Source organism: Medicago sativa, chromosome 4 (assembly GCF_051527215.1).
Source record: "Medicago sativa cultivar Bolivia chromosome 4, Bolivia_mono, whole genome shotgun sequence".
NCBI classification, from domain to species: Eukaryota; Viridiplantae; Streptophyta; class Magnoliopsida; order Fabales; family Fabaceae; genus Medicago; species Medicago sativa.
This window is the reverse complement of record NC_140752.1, coordinates 15,218,607-15,235,671: the sequence shown is the minus strand read 5'-3', so window position 1 is coordinate 15,235,671 and position 17,065 is coordinate 15,218,607. Positions and strand designations below refer to the sequence as shown.

The 17,065-nt window shown below is 30.1% G+C and overlaps 1 protein-coding gene and 1 long non-coding RNA gene across 2 annotated transcripts; both read left to right on the top strand.

Annotated features, from left to right (window-relative positions):
• Positions 1–5,070: 5,070 nt before the first annotated feature.
• Positions 5,071–7,902, top strand: LOC146926637 (uncharacterized). Its single transcript, XR_015005455.1, has 4 exons — positions 5,071–5,393; positions 5,496–5,568; positions 6,023–6,175; positions 7,702–7,902. It is a non-coding gene; the product is annotated as an uncharacterized LOC146926637 (long non-coding RNA).
• A 4,690-nt stretch (positions 7,903–12,592) lies between these two features.
• LOC146926636 (uncharacterized) lies at positions 12,593–16,436 on the top strand. Its single transcript, XM_085700150.1, has 6 exons — positions 12,593–13,012; positions 13,226–13,457; positions 14,331–14,558; positions 14,652–15,359; positions 15,443–15,502; positions 16,003–16,436. The coding sequence occupies exons 1-6, from the start codon at positions 12,839–12,841 to the stop codon at positions 16,041–16,043; spliced, it is 1,443 nt and encodes a 480-aa protein (XP_085556276.1). The 5' UTR covers positions 12,593–12,838; the 3' UTR covers positions 16,044–16,436.
• Positions 16,437–17,065: the final 629 nt, after the last annotated feature.

Genomic DNA, 17,065 nt, shown 5'->3' with positions numbered 1-17,065 from the left:
TTAGCTTGGGGGATAAGCTGAAGTAGAGATAAATATGAAATAGTTGTTTCGAAAAATAGAAGAGATAAATATGAAATATGATCAATGACTAAAATTGAATGGCGCCTAAATATGCAAGATCCAATGGCTCAGAAAAGGGAAAATATTAGGGTTAGGGTTAGCTTCAAGGGTTAAGCTTTAGTAAATAAGATTGTTAAGTTGGTAGGTATAAATTCACCTCTTTCTAAACTAGGATTCATAGGTTTATTGTTCAATCTTATTTGGAACAAAATAAATCGATTACTTGATTTATAACGTTTTTTGATGAAATTCATCTGCAAAATTAAGATTAAATTAAGAATACAATGTATTAAGTAATCATGTTTAGTGTTCTAAATATTTTTTGGACCTTCCACCGTGACGTTAAATGGTCATGTAAGCATTTTTTTATAATAAATTTGGATAAAAAGGAGATCAATTTGTTACAGAAAATAAATAAAGTAAAGGCTTAAACGTACTTTCCCCCCTTGTCTTTTAAAAAATAGCGATTTTGACCCCTATTAAAAAAAACAACAAACATGATCTCTATGTTTAGCCCCTTTTGCAATAAGCTAATTTTGAGGATTTTGGCCCCGTTGAATTTTGTTTTATGGTTTGGATTTTTTTTTAAGGATTTTGTTTTCTGGTTCCAAAACACATGATGTAGATCATGAAGAATAATAAGAAGAAGAAGTGAGGGAAATTGGATAAAAGAAGATCACATGCTTCTATCTTTTTTATTTATTTATTTTTAATTATAGAAATACACACGTGACAATTTCATTTATTTTAAATTTGAAAAATGCACAAATGGCTTCCTTGTCGCTTAAGTGACATGACATATAGGCGTTGACTAAGTTAAAATTTGATATTTTGCAAAAGCGGCTAAATATAAAGGATCATTTCTACTATGTTTTAACAGGGGATCAAAATCATTACATTTTAAAAGTTAGAAGGGAAAAGTGCGTTTAAGCCTAAATTCAATGACTAACTTCTTCATTTTTACCGACATAAAGGAACAATTTGAACTAAAATAACTAAACAGATTAGTCTGATACAAAGCCTTAGATTTAAAAGATCTTTGATGTTCATTTGACCTTTTATTTATCACATGATGATTAAGTTCGGACAAGGATAGCTGAAGTAATGACCCTAAAAGTGAGAAGGGATCAATCATGAGTTAAATATAAAACATAAGAAGGAAAATCATTATATATCCCACCAAGTCCCTCAGTTTAAAAACATCACATCAATCTCTTATCTCGTTCTTTCTCTCAAATTGTGTTCACTGATATAAAATGTCCACAAACGTGCTCCTATTTGAAAATAGGATAGTGCAATAAAGAGTGAAAGCATATACTACGAGGAGCCTGGTTTTTAGAGGGAAGCTTTACATTGCACCTAACTTCTTCATTCATCGAAGATAAGTACTCCCTCCGGTCTCAAATATAAGGAAAGATTCATTTTTTAGGTTCATTGAATAATTAATGTATTTGCTTTACAATGTAGACTAGATACATTAACTACTCAATGAACCTAAAAAAAGAATCTTTTCTTATATTTGAGACCGGAGGGAGTATGTGATAATGATTAATTTTTTGGGTGTAAAATCACGTTGTTTTCCCCTACTTAACTAAATAAGTGGTACCACACATAATTGGTTCGTCTTACTGTCAAGGTTTCACTTTCATGTTTTTTATGATTTCGACGTATCAGTGTGGTGTTGTTTTGTTCATCATCTCAATGCATCACTGTTTGATTTCTCATCTTGTTGTAGTGTTCATATGATTCACATTGACACCTTAGCTTAGATTTTAGTTCCGTTAAGAATACAATTTGGCTGTCGGTGTTACAAATATGGAAACATGAATATTTTGGTCACTTTGATTTTGTTAGTCTTTTGTAGACGTTTTTCGTTTCATACTATTAACTCGAATATTGTGAGTTTGTTCCCAAATCCATCAATTTCAAAACTCTAATGAAGTTGAATTTGTGTTGTTTTCGATATATTCTGCCAATTTGCATGAATTGTATTTTAATTAAAAGGTAGTTATTTAATTAAAAAATCCTAACTAACAAAAAAATAAAGGCATGATCGCCATCTAAAAGAATTTGGAAAAAAAAATTAATAAGCAAGTTCGCCATTTTGAGTGGTAATGTTCTAAAAGTTTGATAGAAGTTTAAGGTTTGATTTTATCTTTTAAATTTTTAAAGAAACGAGTTTTTGATCGTATGAAATTAAATGAGGAGGTAAGTAAAACATATCAAATATTATTCTAACTAGAGATCAAACTTGGATACTCTTCCTTAAAAAAAAAAAAACTGGGATACTCTTGATATAAAGTTGAAAATACTACTTTTGACTTAGAAATTTAATTGTTACAGTTTTAATTTAAAAAAAAGATTAAAGCAAAAATAATATATATTATTAAATTTAAATTAAAATAAATAAATTTTCCATAGTTGATAAATCATAGACAAATGATATTTACCTCATTCTCATGTTTTGAATATGACGCTAGGAGTCATTCACATCAAATGTCAAATAAAGAGTCATGCTTATCAAATGTCAAAATACCGTCAACCAACTACAAACATATCAATCACTAAAAATACCACCAACTAACTTCATGTATGAATTCTGGATCATTTTTCAAAATTCTTTATGTATTAAATATAAAATTAGAGTCACACATGTAATGTGATAATGAATATTATATGTTAGTTTTTTTCGAGAATTATATATGTTACAACTATAAATTGATGGTAAATTATAACCCTCGTTACATTTATATATTATTAGCGTTCAGATAGACACGATGTATCCATCTTTTCGTTCATTTTATTGCGTTAACACATGTAAATTATAAACAATATTTTGTATGAAATTAGTTAGATTTTGATTAAAATTATATGTATTAATGTTTGTCATTTTAGATTGTAACAACATGCTTATCTTTTTAAATTACACCAACAATATGTCTAATATAAAATTTTATCTTTTTCAATGATATCAACAATATAAAATTATTATAAAATATAAATAATCTAACCCAACATGTCTTATTTTCTGCGTAATTTGTTATAGATAACATTCTTCCTATTGTGGTGAGGTTGTTCATATTTTAATGGAATTTAACTATTTTTTAATCGATAGTTTAAGTTATATTATAAGAAGGATAAAATAGTAAAAAAGATAGTTTTAAGGGTTAATGGTGTTTTACCCCCTGTAATATAGATCATTTTCGGTTTTATACCCTGTAAAATATTTTTTTTGATTTACCCCCTGTAAAATATTTTTGTTTTGAATTACCCCCCCTAATAGGTCATTCAAAAACCAGAATTTCTGAAAAAAAAATAAAAAATTGGTTTTTGAATGACCTATTAGGGGGGTAAATCAAAACAAAAATATTTTAAAGAGGGTAAATCAAAAAAAACATTTTACAGGGTGTAAAACCGGAAATGACCTATATTACAAGGGGTAAAGCACTATTAACCCTAGTTTTAATGAAGGGTAAAATTGGAAATGGAAAAAACCATACCAAATTCATGTATTTTCTTTATATACAATGTAGATGCATCTATTATCTTTTAAATAACAAGTTTTTTTTTTCACTACCAAAAAAAAAACAAGTTTTTCATAAATAATTATATAAATTTTTGTAATGTTTCATTTTTTTGGTAAATTATAATTGCTGCATTCATTACTTTGAAAATTAGCATAAATTATTTTTTAGCATAAATTATTTTTTGGCTTAAATGCACTTTTTACCCCTAAGTTTGCAAAAGTTGCAATTTTGGCCCCCTTTTAAAAAAAATGGCAAAAGTGACCCATGTCTAGCCCCTTTTGCAAAACGTCAATTTTAACTTGGTCAAGCCTACATGGCACGCCACATTTGTTTTTTTTCAATTAAAAATTAAATAAAAATGCTAGATATATATAAATGAAATTAAATAAATCAAAAAGCAAAAAAAAAAAAGGCGCACGTGAATCAAAGTTTTGGAAAAAGGAGGCAAAACATCCTCATTTTCAACCTTTTGATTTTCATAAAATCATTCAATTAAAAACCAAAAATCAAAACTAATTTTCATCTTCAACAATTTCCCCTTTTCTTTACTTTATCTCTCAAACAATAACAAGAACAACCCTTTTTTTCTTGCAAAAGGAGGTAAACATGGGGTCATTTTTGCCATTTTTTTAAAAGGGGCTAAAATTGCAACTTTTGTGAACTTTGGGGGTAAAAAGTGCGTTTAAACCTTATTTTTTATGTCTTGTTTCTCTTCATGTGTTCTTTTAAATTTTCTTCTTTGTCTTTCATTCATTTTTTTCAAAATAAACCAAAAATTGTTACTCATTTAGTCATTTATAAATGTTATTAAAGAAAATTTCTTCCAAGTATTTATACATATTATACGTGTTATTTAATTTAAAAAGTTGGTGCCTTTAAGTGTTGTGTCCGGTACCCTAACTGACCGTGCTCAAAATCACAACTAATTGTAGAAGTAAAGAACATTCAATAACCCTTATGGGAGAAGAACGAGTGTACTACAATGAAATATATTTAGAATTAAACGCGCTTTAGACATCATAGACGAAGATAAGGCTTATTGTTTAAATGTTCATTTTGAATCAGACAAGTGTACTCAAAACGACGAGTGATATTGAAAGTAGCATTTAAGAATATTGATTGTAGATCATCCCAAATTGCTTCAAAAATTGATTAGTCTTAACGGAAAGAGGACCTTGTCATTTGTCAATAAAATCTAAAACTGATATGCATAATTTGCAAATACAGTGAAGATTGCTTAAGTAGACGAATGCAAGCGTTGATTGAGTTTTATCATCTCCATTTAAATTTTAATATACCAGACAATGTCGATTGCATATACTAGAGATGAAAACACTCTTGGAAGAATGTAATATCCCGCTTAACAACACTGTCATTTATCTGTGTCAGCTATTTTTCAAATTATCCATGAGATTTTTTTTAGCAAGGGGTAAAAGGGTAACTTTGCCATTCAATATTATTTAAATTACAAAGTCCATGTTTTTCTACATTTTTCTACATACTTCCTCTCTCTAAAAGTCAACATTTTTCTCCTCCTTCCCTCTAGCCATAACCGACCCTTCACCACCATGAATCCCAACCTCCAAATTCATTCAATCTTTCATGGAATCACTACAAAAATCATGCATATGAGTTCTTAGGAGTGGTTTAAGCAAGAGCCAAGTTTCAAAAATCACACCTTTTCTCCATTTAGCTCAATCGCCCCTCTTCTCTCATTTTTCCAATTCTTCATTTAACTTCTAAATCTCAAGGAAACCAATATCTAAGCTTGCTTTTTGGAGCAACCATGTGTGGAATAATAACTAGGTAAGCTTCAAACTTTCTTCCTCTTTTTTTCATATGAGGGTTGAACTCCACCACCATCACCTCTAATGTTACTTTGTTGAATTGTTCAATTCTATGCTTTAGGAATGCAATTATGTTGTGGTGATTGTGGTAGTGATTTGTTTGATGCATAAGGAGCTATGGAATCATATTCAAGGTGAGTTCACTATTAAGTTTGAATTTTTGGAGAATGGATGGAAATTATAGACTTGGGATTTAAGAAATTATTATGGGAAAGTGGTATAACAACTTGATGAATTGTTGTTGTTGTGAATTAACCGCTAGATGTGGTTATAAGTGACTAAATTGGAATTCATGATTTTTGAGACGTAATTTGAATGGCATATATGTGATGTTTTCGTCACGGGTTTGAATGTGTAACCTGGAATTAAGTAATTATTGGATATTTAGATTCTATGCTAAATTCCCTTCAATTTGGATATAAGTTTCATGTACTTCGGAATAGAAATGAATTCAGAAAATGCATTAGAAGTTGGACTTTAGTGCTGAAAATCTGCAGAAAAAGCTATACGGGTTTGGGCATGGAAATTGCAAAATAAGAGATTTTGAAGTTTAAGTTGCTGAGTAAATGACCTGAAAGTTGTTCATAGGTGTTTGGTTGTGTCGGTTGAAGTTTGGAATGAATTCGGAACACGCAGAGGCCATAAGTTGTGGTTAAGTTGTTTTGGAGAAAAGTGCTTATGGAGCACATTAGGAGCTTAATTGGGACCCAAGCAGCATGGAGACCTCGGAAAAATGTCAAGGTGAGTTCCTTTAGTTAGAAAACCCACCTTTGGGTAGTAAACTATACCATTAGAATGTTAATATGTGATTATGAATTACTAGAATATGTTGGCATAATTATAGCATTGCTAGAATCCCATTGTTTTGTTCTAATATTTCTTATGTTAATGTGCAATACCACTTTAGTCCTAAGGTTGGAGGATAGAATTTGAATTGAAGATTGATATACACATATATATAATTTGGAAAATAGAATTGTCACATGTTTTGGTTACTAGTTCATTCTAAATTTTCCTTTATATTAGGAATATGTTTATGTTAGTGTAGATGTTGGGGGAAATTGGTAGACAAGGCATATAGTGCTTTTACTTATATAAAATTGTTGAGGAAATATTAGAATTTAACACTTGCCTTGGTTACCAAAATTGGTTACATTTTTTTAAATGATTTTATAATAAGGTTTAGCATACATAAATATAGCCATTGCTTGGCTAGAATATGAAATATTCATTTTATTCGACTATGTGGCCAAAATTGTTTCTAGGATCCTCCAACATGGATGGTAACATAAACATGTTCACATTGATATAGAATTATATTTTTCTACTATGTGACAAAGAATATTATGCAATCCTCCAACTTAGGTGCCATTACATATTTATTGTACATTGACCTAAGAGATGCATTTAGAACGAATTAGCCATGAAAGCAATTCATGGGTAGATTTCCAAAGTTTGGAAAATAAGGAACTTTAAATATGGAATTTCGGCTTAATTAGTCGAAGTTAGTTTTATCAGGATATGTGAATATCTTATAACCTTTTAGGAATGGCATATGACAACGATATGCCTAGAACCTAAATAGGTTAGTATCAGAATTAATTTCAGAATAAAGACAGAATCACTACGTCTTTATTACCAGTTTCAGAATGTTGTTATTATAAGAAAATCAGTTAAGATAAGTTATTCCTCTCTATCTCCCCGTCAGTAGTAGAGTTGAGGATTAACTCAGTTATCAGAAAATCAGTTCAAGTTACAATATTAAAACATGTTTAAAATGTGGCTTTCGCTATCCCGCCAGTTGGATACGAAAGGTTCCCGCCAGTTGGAACGGGCACTATCCGTGAGGATGGCCCCACAATAATCAGAGGAGTCCGGTATCCCCGTCAGTTGGGTTCCCGCCAGTTGGAAATTAATACCGGTCAGAGTGGAATAAATTCCGGGGTTACTCCACCTGGGTTTATTCCGTAAAATCAACTCAGATAATATTGTTTGTTCAACGCTAACATTTCTAACATAATATGACAGACATTATGATTATGTTTATGATTTTGTCATTAGTATTAGAATTATATTAGTAATTCAGATAGCGATCCTAGTTATCCCCCGATCGCTCAGTTATGCATGATAAAACAGTATAAACCCGGAATGGGTTAAGTTTAGAGACAGATGGCGATCCTAGGTTCCCTGTGATTGCCTACAACCTAGGATAGGTGGAACTCACTGAGACATCCTGTCTCACCCCAATCCCTTTTATTTTATTTCAGATTCTCAGGTGGTGCGCAAGCTGAACATTTCGTGATGAAGTAGCAGAAGAAGCTGGAAAATTATGTTTTACTTGTCATTGCATGTATTTTGTAAACGTCATTGATACTCTTTCAGATGTATAAGACAAGTAATTCTATAATTTATTTGGAGAAATTTTTTTTTATTGTAATTTTAATGTATCCAATACTAAGTTTAACGCACATGCTAAATATTCTAGATAAATTTAGTATGGGTGTTATAAAGAAGGCTTTCAAAATTTTAATTTTTGAATAGTAAGTTGATTTGTTGCAAAACTATTCCAAGACTCAGAGGTGGCTTGCAATCTTTGACTTTACCTTTTATCTCTCAAGACAAGGAAGAGCATTGAATTTTTCCAACGGATTCGTGGAGAGATTTTATGATTGATCATTATCACGTTATTGCTGCCAACATTTGGTCAATTTGTAGATGATTTATTTTAATATAAGAAAAATTCTTACAAATTAATTGGTTTACATGTCTCAAATTGGACCACATTTTCTTGTTACAAATAAATTGATTAAAATTATAAGTATAGATAATAAATTTTCTCAAAAAAAAAAGTACAAATAATAATAAATATTTAACATTTTAATAATGTAAAAGAACCATACTTATCTTTTTCAACAACACCAACAAACCAACAAACATAATATCTTAAAAAAAAATATAACACTTGATATAAATTTTATTATTTTTGAACGACACCAACAAAATAACCACACAGTGAAATTTACTTATGAGTATAATCTATTCTCTATATATGAAACTTAATGACTACCAAAAATACAATCTTGCCCTTTCTTAATTTTTTGACACGTCATCAAAATTATATCCTTTTGTGTCTTTTGGTTCAATCGCACCTGATTTTTCTCTCCTAAAAAACAAATTAAAACAAACTCACTCAAGTAAAACACACTAACTTAATCTTTTTTTCTTTGCAAAAAAAAAAACTTAATCTTTTTTTTGAAAGAACAAAACAAACTTAATCTTAACCCGATGAAAACAAATTTTCACACTAACTTAATCTTTTTTTAAAAGAATTAACTAACTTAATTTTAATCCCAAACAAAAAAAAATTTCCTATAATCTCTCTCTAATTATGAAAATTAATGACAAAAAAATATATATTTTGTCATATCATGATCATTTGACATCTCATCTCAACATATTTTAATCATTATGAGTCTTTTGTAGCAAAAAATCATATTTCAAGGAGACAGAAAATAACTCACCAAAGATTGAGTTGATTTTGTAACAAACAAATTCTTTTATATAGTTATATCTAAACAAATTAAATTATTTAAAAAAATGTGATGTTATTAAAACACAAAGTAGATTCTTATATATTTTTTTTCAAAAATTCTCTAAATTATTCATTCTCTATGAAGGTTAACAATCAGTAAAAACACACTTTTTTTTCTCTAATATGAAAGTCGATGATTTGCAGAAACACAATTTTGTCCCATTATAATCATTTGACACTTAAGCATACTTTGTGTATTTTGTTCGAGGAGAGAGAAAATAATTATTAAAAGATTGAGATCATTTTGTAACAAAAAACTCCTTTTATATAGTTGTATATAATTAAACTAAATTATTTAAAAAAATTATTTGATTAAATTTATAATAAAAATACAAAATAGTTTCTTATTTTTTTTCAAAAAATCTCTCATTTATCTATTCTCTAATTATGAAAGTTAATGATCGGCAAAAACACAATTTTTCCTTCTCTGTTATGAAATTAAAGATCAACAAAAACACAATTTTTCCACATCATAATCATTTGACATTTCGGCATATTTTAAACAATTTGTGTATTATGTAACAACTGATCATATTTAGAAGAGAGAGAAAAAAACTGTTAAAATATTGAGATGATTTTGTGACAATATTTTTTTGGGTTAATTATGTTTCTAGTCCCTATAAAATAGCGACCTTGTAAGTTTAGTCCCTACTTAATTTTAATAGCATTTTTAGTCCCTAATTTTGTTTTTCTGCACTGAGTATTAGTCCCTACTCAATTCAAATTTGTTTAATTTATGCTTAAACTCTTAAATTTTTGAACAATTTTTTGCAGACATGTTTAGAACATTACTAAAAGTTCGTCCGCAAAAAATTATTGCAAAATTTGATTTCTACATCCAGATTTTATTACTTTTTATCTTTAACTTTTGTCGTTTTAAAAAATTCATATTTAATTTATTTCATGTCAGAAAATTCTAAATTTTAGTAAACGAACCTTTCATAGTGTTCTAATCTTGTCTCAAAAAAATCGTTCAAAAATTTAAGAGTTTAAGGATAATTAATCAAACTTTGTTTTAGCAGGGACTAAAATTATAAGTAAATTTTTTTTATAGGGACTAAAAATGCTATTAAAATTAAGTAGGGACTAAACTTACAAGGTCACTATTTTATAGGGACTAGAAACATAATTAACCCTATTTTTTTTTATAGAGTTGTATTTAAACAACAACTAAATATATTCTCTAATTATGAAAGTTAATGACCAAAATACTCTTAACGGCAGTTAACTACAGTTCGCTCCTAAGTTGAATGTTAAGGAGCGAACGAAAGTTAAGTGTCGCTGGGGGTATTGAAGGTCATTTTAGGCGTGGAAGAGTAATTTTTTAATTGAGAAGAGCAATCTTCATCACTTTAAAGAGAATTATATCTGTTTATTATAATTTTTATTTTAAAACCATGATCAACAAAAAATCTAAAAACAACCTCAGATAAAAAGATATTATAGTAACTTTTCAAAAAAAAAAAAAATTAGAGGGGGAGAAAATATGAATCAAAAGATGCAGATAATTTTATAACAAAAAGTCTATACTATATCGTTGCATCCAAACACATTAAATTATTTTTTTAAAGAAGTGATTGTTATTACGATAAACAAACAAAAAATTGATAATGTTATTTTATAAAATCTCTAAAAAAAATATCTAAATTATTGAAAGACAAAATCGTTTTTTCCTATAAAAACAAACGTTATATTTAATTTACATTTACTAAAAATAATTTTTATGACGTTCATGTGATTTTATCTTACACTGGGTCTATTTGATGCAACAGGATGCAAGAAAACTACCTTCCTATGAGTTTTTCCTTTTTAGGATGTAATAGAACTACCTTCTTGAGTTTTTCTTTTTAAGGATGCAATAAAACTACCTTCCCACGCATTTTTCTTTTTTAGGCAATCCAATGAAAAATGACAATTGTTTAAATATTTAGTATAAAAAATATTAATAAAAAACATTAATAAATACTTTCAGTTATCAATAATATAAAAAGTATATATGGAAGAAACAGTTAACGTCGATACTTAACAAAACAAAGGAACAATATTTTAAGTGAGAAAATAAAAAAGAAAAAATACAGAACTATTTCTCATTTGATAGCTATTTTTGCATCTAAATTTATTCGATTATATCTGATTGATAGTCACAAAATAACACAATTTTAAGAATGTTACAAAATATTTCTCCTTTGCAAATTATACACAGGATTAATATTTTATTACAAGACATACATCTACTTTTCATTTGTAAAAAACAAAAACTACCTTTCACAAAATTACACATTGTTAAGATTGCTTCTTTCATAAAAATAATTTGCATTTTTTTGTTTATCTTAATGTCATATTATGAAATAATTTTTTACATTGTTGTAGATTATTAATTATTATATCATCTAGAAGTATACTATAAAAAACACGAGATAAATGATCAATAAGTCACTAAATAATATAGTTGTATATTTCATACACGGACTCATAACAACATCTTTATCATTAATGAGTCTACCACTTTTGTAATATTTATTAATAACTGTTTCAATGATTTTATCATTAGTAAATTACACCAACCTTCCTCAAGGTGTTTAATTTTGAAACTTTAACATAATAAAATGGATATATCAAATATTATTTCCTTTTCATTAGTTAACAACCACAATGTCCATCCACCAAAATCCTATTCTCTGCTGATTTAAGATAAGGAAGAGCTTAACCAAAGCAAATTAAACTTCCTAAGAACTGAAGGAAAGAAAGAAGAGTTGTCCCATTTCTGTATTCTCTTTTACTATTTTATGTAATTGTCGGTGTTTGATTTTATTTGGTGGTAAAAATAATTGTTGTTGTTTTTTCTCCATTGTGGGGGAATAAAAACCTCATTCAACTTAATTGCCAAAAGAGAAAACAAATACAAGATATATGAAATCAAAATGACTGAAATTAAATTATGTATTTGCAATTGAAATGAAATTGGATAGAAAAAAAAAGGGAGATTAGTGTGTTTAAAAAACTAAAGGGGATGCTTGTGTTTAAGAAAATCTTAATGAAGGTCAATTTTCCCTTTTATCATTAACGTTAACTTTATCATTATTATTTTTCTCAATGCATATAACATTACAATACGTTTTGAAGCGTAGCCTTCGCTTTGACGCCTAACCCGTGCGGAGCACGGGCCCGTGCTTAGCACGGGTCTGTTGCTAGTTGGAGGGAGAAAAAGTCAACTCAAAACTTAATTCCTCCTCGACACACGTACTAATACATATGTTTTATCTTTGATATATTCAATTCTCTATTAAAAAAAACTTATGAAAATTTAATATTGTAAAAATATTCATCGAGACAAATCCAACAACATCTTACATAATATTATTTATCTTTGTGAATTAGTAAAAAAAATATGGTCAAAGTATATTAAATCAATAATGTATATTGTGAAATAGTTCATCCAGACAGAGGGAGTACATTAATATTTTTATCATTGAGGAGATTCTCTCTCACATACTACTTATCCTCTCTCTCATTTTCTAGATAATATTTTCCCCCTTTATTCTCACAATTGAAAAAGATAGTGAATCAGTCAAAAACCAAAAAGAAAAGTACTCCGCGCGGTTAGCAACGTTCTGTTTTGTAGTTTCCGCCAAAACAGTCAATAAATTTCAAACCAAAACCCAAAAAAACCCTCCCGCGCCTTTCACAACCACACTTTCTTCCCTCCTTCTTCACTCTTTTCAACTTTTCACAAACCCTAAATAAATAACAACACACATTTCACAATAGCGACAAAAACCAAATCTCAAACCCAAAAACCAAACACAACAAAAATGGCTAAACAATCCAAATCCAAGAAACCTGAATCCTTCGGCAAAGGCAAAGTCACTCCAATCCAGATCGCTTTCATCGTTGATAGATACCTCTGTGACAACAATTTCACTGAAACTCGTAAATTGTTTCGGATCGAAGCTTCTTCTTTCATCGCTAATTCACCCATCAACGAGGTTTTTCAACTACCCTTTTTGTTAATTCTTGTTTTCATTCAATTTTCGCTAATGGGTCGTTTTCTTGATACCCTTTTGAGTTTTTTACAACCCCTTTTGGTTAATTTTTGTATTTATTTAGATTTACTCAAATGGGTCGTTTTGTTTTTTTGGTAAAGATTGGATCTTTATTTATATATTTATTTGTTTGTTTTTGGTTTGGTTGATTTTTAGGTGCCGAAGAGTTTGATGAGTTTAGGTGAGATGCTTGATGAGTATATATGTTTGAAGGAGCAGAAAGTGATGTTGGATCAAGAAAGGGTTTGTATGGAACAAGAGAAGAACCGGGTTCAGATGTTTTTGAATGGTGTGCAGAATGTTATGAATGTTTACAATGCTAGTAAAAGTATTCCGTTGACCAATGCGAATGGAGTGCCTGCTGCAGTTCCTTCTCAATCGAATCTTGGTGAGAACACATTTTCTTGATTAATTAGGGTTGATAAGTATTTTTTTGGGATGATGTTGTTTTAATTTAGGTTATGTGTGATTGTGTTTACTTGATTAGGTGATGTTAGTTATGTTTTTGTTAGGCTTCTTAATTATTAGACACGTATGAAGCACGAATACGGACACAACACTGACACAAACACATGTCTGAACCTAGGACACCTCTAATCCGAGGAGTGTACGTGCTTCATAGTTATACACTTAGGGTTTTAAATTGTAGCTGTGGTTGTGTTATGGTTCTTGATATTGCGGAGAATTGTGATCCGATGAGTGGTTGATATTGTGGAGAATTGCAATCTATTGTGTCGTCATTCAAGGTTGATATTGTGAATTGTGATTGCAGATTAATTCTTGCAATAGTGTAGTACTTACAGATATAATCAATTGAAGATACACAAGATATTTAAATAACAATGAAAAAGAACAAAATCATGTGTGAACATGTTCTGCTAAAAGTTATGGCTGAGTGTTAGTTGTGGTTGGTTGCAGACTGTAATTCTAAACAAAGAATGTCATAAACTTTACATCATCAAATGAATTTCTCTGTCAATTTGGTGTTCAATTTGGTGTTTTTATGTATGAAACATTTTGTACTTGACAGTTACGTAACATTCATACAAGGTTTTTTGGGGGTTAGTTTACCATATTTTGTACATATCTTCACTTAGTCACAATTTTCTTCTGTTGTGTTTGAAGTGTGCAACTTTGCAAGCCAAGAATGGTTATCAATTCAGTATTACTTCTGGAATTGACCCCTTTTTATTTATCAAAACCACACTTTAGGACTAAGTTTCAATTGAAATGAAAACTGATTTAACATTCGACTTTTCAGGTGCTCCTACTACTGCTGCTGCTTCCCCTGCGACACAGACCACATCAAATATGCTCTCAGTGCCTCAGTCTAACAACACCAATTCAGAGAATGGAAGCTTTGAAACACCTGTTTTGAGTGTATCTGACAGAAAGAGAAAAAATACCAGAGCAGTGGAGCATGTACCTTCAATTGCTAAAAGACCTCGTGGTAGATCATCCACTACCAGCAGGAAAATTCCTGTCTCAGGTATAGTTGTACTCGTCTCCTAGCTTGTGCATCTGATATGTATATGTGTCATGAAATCGTTGATTTTAATATTTGTTCTGTCCTCACTCTCAGGTCAAGACACACTGCCAAAATCAAACAAAGCAGTCAATCATCAAGTAGTTTATCACCCTTCTTCTGCAACTCAATCATCGGCTGCGAACTGTGTACCAAGTGGAACACAGGTTCAAGGATCCAGTGTTGTGAAATGCTTATTCAATCCAGCTCGAACTTCTATCCCAACCAATTCAAAAGTTCCAAAGACACCTCCCAGAACAAATTCCAGTCACAGCAATACAAATATATCCCCTCCCGAGCTTTCTCAGGCTGCACCTAGCAACGTAGTGGGTACATCTACTTGTTACACTGTAATTTCAACCAAGAGAGTTATGGTTAGCCCTGCAAAACAAATGGCTTATATAGAGAGTAGTCATTGCATTTCACCCGTTAAAATGAATTCAGATAAGGCAAGTAAGAGGGATCATGTAAGAAGCAGGTTGAATTTTGATTCTTCTGATATGCCTCAGAGCTTTGATTCTGACAAATCATTGCCTAATAAGATTTCTACATCAGAGTCTAACAGCGAAGTTCACTTATGTGACCTTGATTTCCCCAATTTTGATACCTTTAGCTCAGACTTCTCATTTGCTGAAATGTTAAGTGATCTGGATTTTTCTTGTGAGGGTGTTGATTTTTCAATTGTTTCAAATGATAATCAAGTTATCCCGGAACTACCATCAACTTCAGTAGAAGCTCTATGTGAGAAAAATATGAACATACAAGGTAACGAAAATAATTGCCTATCTTCTTAATTATCTTAATTTTGACCTGTCCCACAATTTACTGAGAAATTTTCACTTTTCCAGGCTCTGATTGTTCGAATGTAACAAATACCTTCACAAGAAGCATAACAATTTTAAGCCCAGGTAAATATACTCAATTCTTTTAAGTATAAAATTGTTGATGTGATTTAACAACTTAAGCTTTTGGTATTGTTAGTCCATGACATGATAGTTCAACCAAGATTTAAAATTGTGGTAGGGTTGTGTTGCGATATGATAGTTCAACCAAGATTTAAAATTGTGGTAGGGTTATGTTGCGATATTTTATGTTGTGGAAAGTTTCAATCAAATATGGTTGCTGTTGCCACATTTGCGGTTGCGATGCACATGCAGTGACATCAAAGACTTTGATGTTACAGCCACATTTGTTGTTGTAGACTGTTTTTCAAAATCTTCAATTGGTTACTCTTTATTTGAACTAAAAAGATCTTACAGATGACAAGTCTGTGCATTATCACATTTCAAGTCCAAATGACATTTTTTTAAGAGCTAAACACTTCGAATATTCATGAGATATTATATGTATATGTTTGAATACTTTGCTATCTATCAGAAATATTAACTGCGTTATATTTTGCTTCCAGAGAAAAAGAACCAGAGCTGCTTAGATCAGGAGAATTGTTAATGAGGGAGTTTGAAGAATGACGCAGGCCGACTTGCTACAGTTGCTGCAACAGATTCTTATGGTCATAGTTCCAACGAATGTAGCTATCCTTGATTTAGGATGTTAACACCATTAATTTTTTCCTTAACCTTTGAACCTGTTTGGTCAATGGTCATCAAGGAAAAGCTAAAATGATTTTTGTGATTGTAGATAAGTACCTTTGTTGTTCTGGTCTACTCAATAGATTAACTTTTAGCTGGAATTATTAGATGCTAAACATGGTTAATTGTCTATGATTCAAGTCTAAAAATACTTGGAGCATTATTTTTCTGGTTGAAATGGTGTGAAACAACTAAACTTTGTACTAGAATGAGGTGAAGGAAAGACTAAACATGCAAGGAATCAACTTATGAATTCAGAATTTGCACTTGGCATTTGTCTTTGATGGTTAAAATTAGATTAGGGGACGTAAAATCTCATACAAATTTATTGAAGATTTGCAGTGAAATTAATGTACAATATACCAATTAGAGAATTTTGGAATTGAATTCAAGTCACAGTAGATATGTCTATATCAGTGCTGATGTGATAAGTCTAAATAAACTGAGTTAAAGAATTATATCTTTTAAGCAACTTGGCATTTGTCTTTCTTTCTTGATTGCAATGAGTTTAAATTTTTAAATACAAGACTTTATGAACAAGTGTCTATCATATCACCTTCTCATCCAACTCTTTATGTTATTCTCTCTCTCTCTATCCTATCCTACACACCAAACAAGCCCATGCCAAATTTGATATTTCAGAAGAAATAATAAATATCTCCAATTCCTCAACTTATAGTAAAAAAAGAGAAGAAAGTATCAACACTTGTGAAAGAGAAAATGAAATGTGTTAAGATCTACATCAACATACTTTGTCAATGGTCAGCATATAAACATAATATACATAAATGTAATAAGAGTTAAAATTGATAGTCTCTTGGTATTTCTAACATATATACTATTTATTCTCACATGACATGCATGGCTCAAATAGACTTATAC

Coding starts and splice junctions, on each gene's coding strand:
- LOC146926636 (XM_085700150.1), top strand. CDS start 12,839: ATGGCTAAACAATCCAAATCCAAGAAACCTGAATCCTTCGGCAAAGGC. Junction 13,458..14,330: donor TCCTTCTCAATCGAATCTTG/GTGAGAACACAT, acceptor TCGACTTTTCAG/GTGCTCCTACTACTGCTGCT. Junction 15,503..16,002: donor CATAACAATTTTAAGCCCAG/GTAAATATACTC, acceptor TTTTGCTTCCAG/AGAAAAAGAACCAGAGCTGC.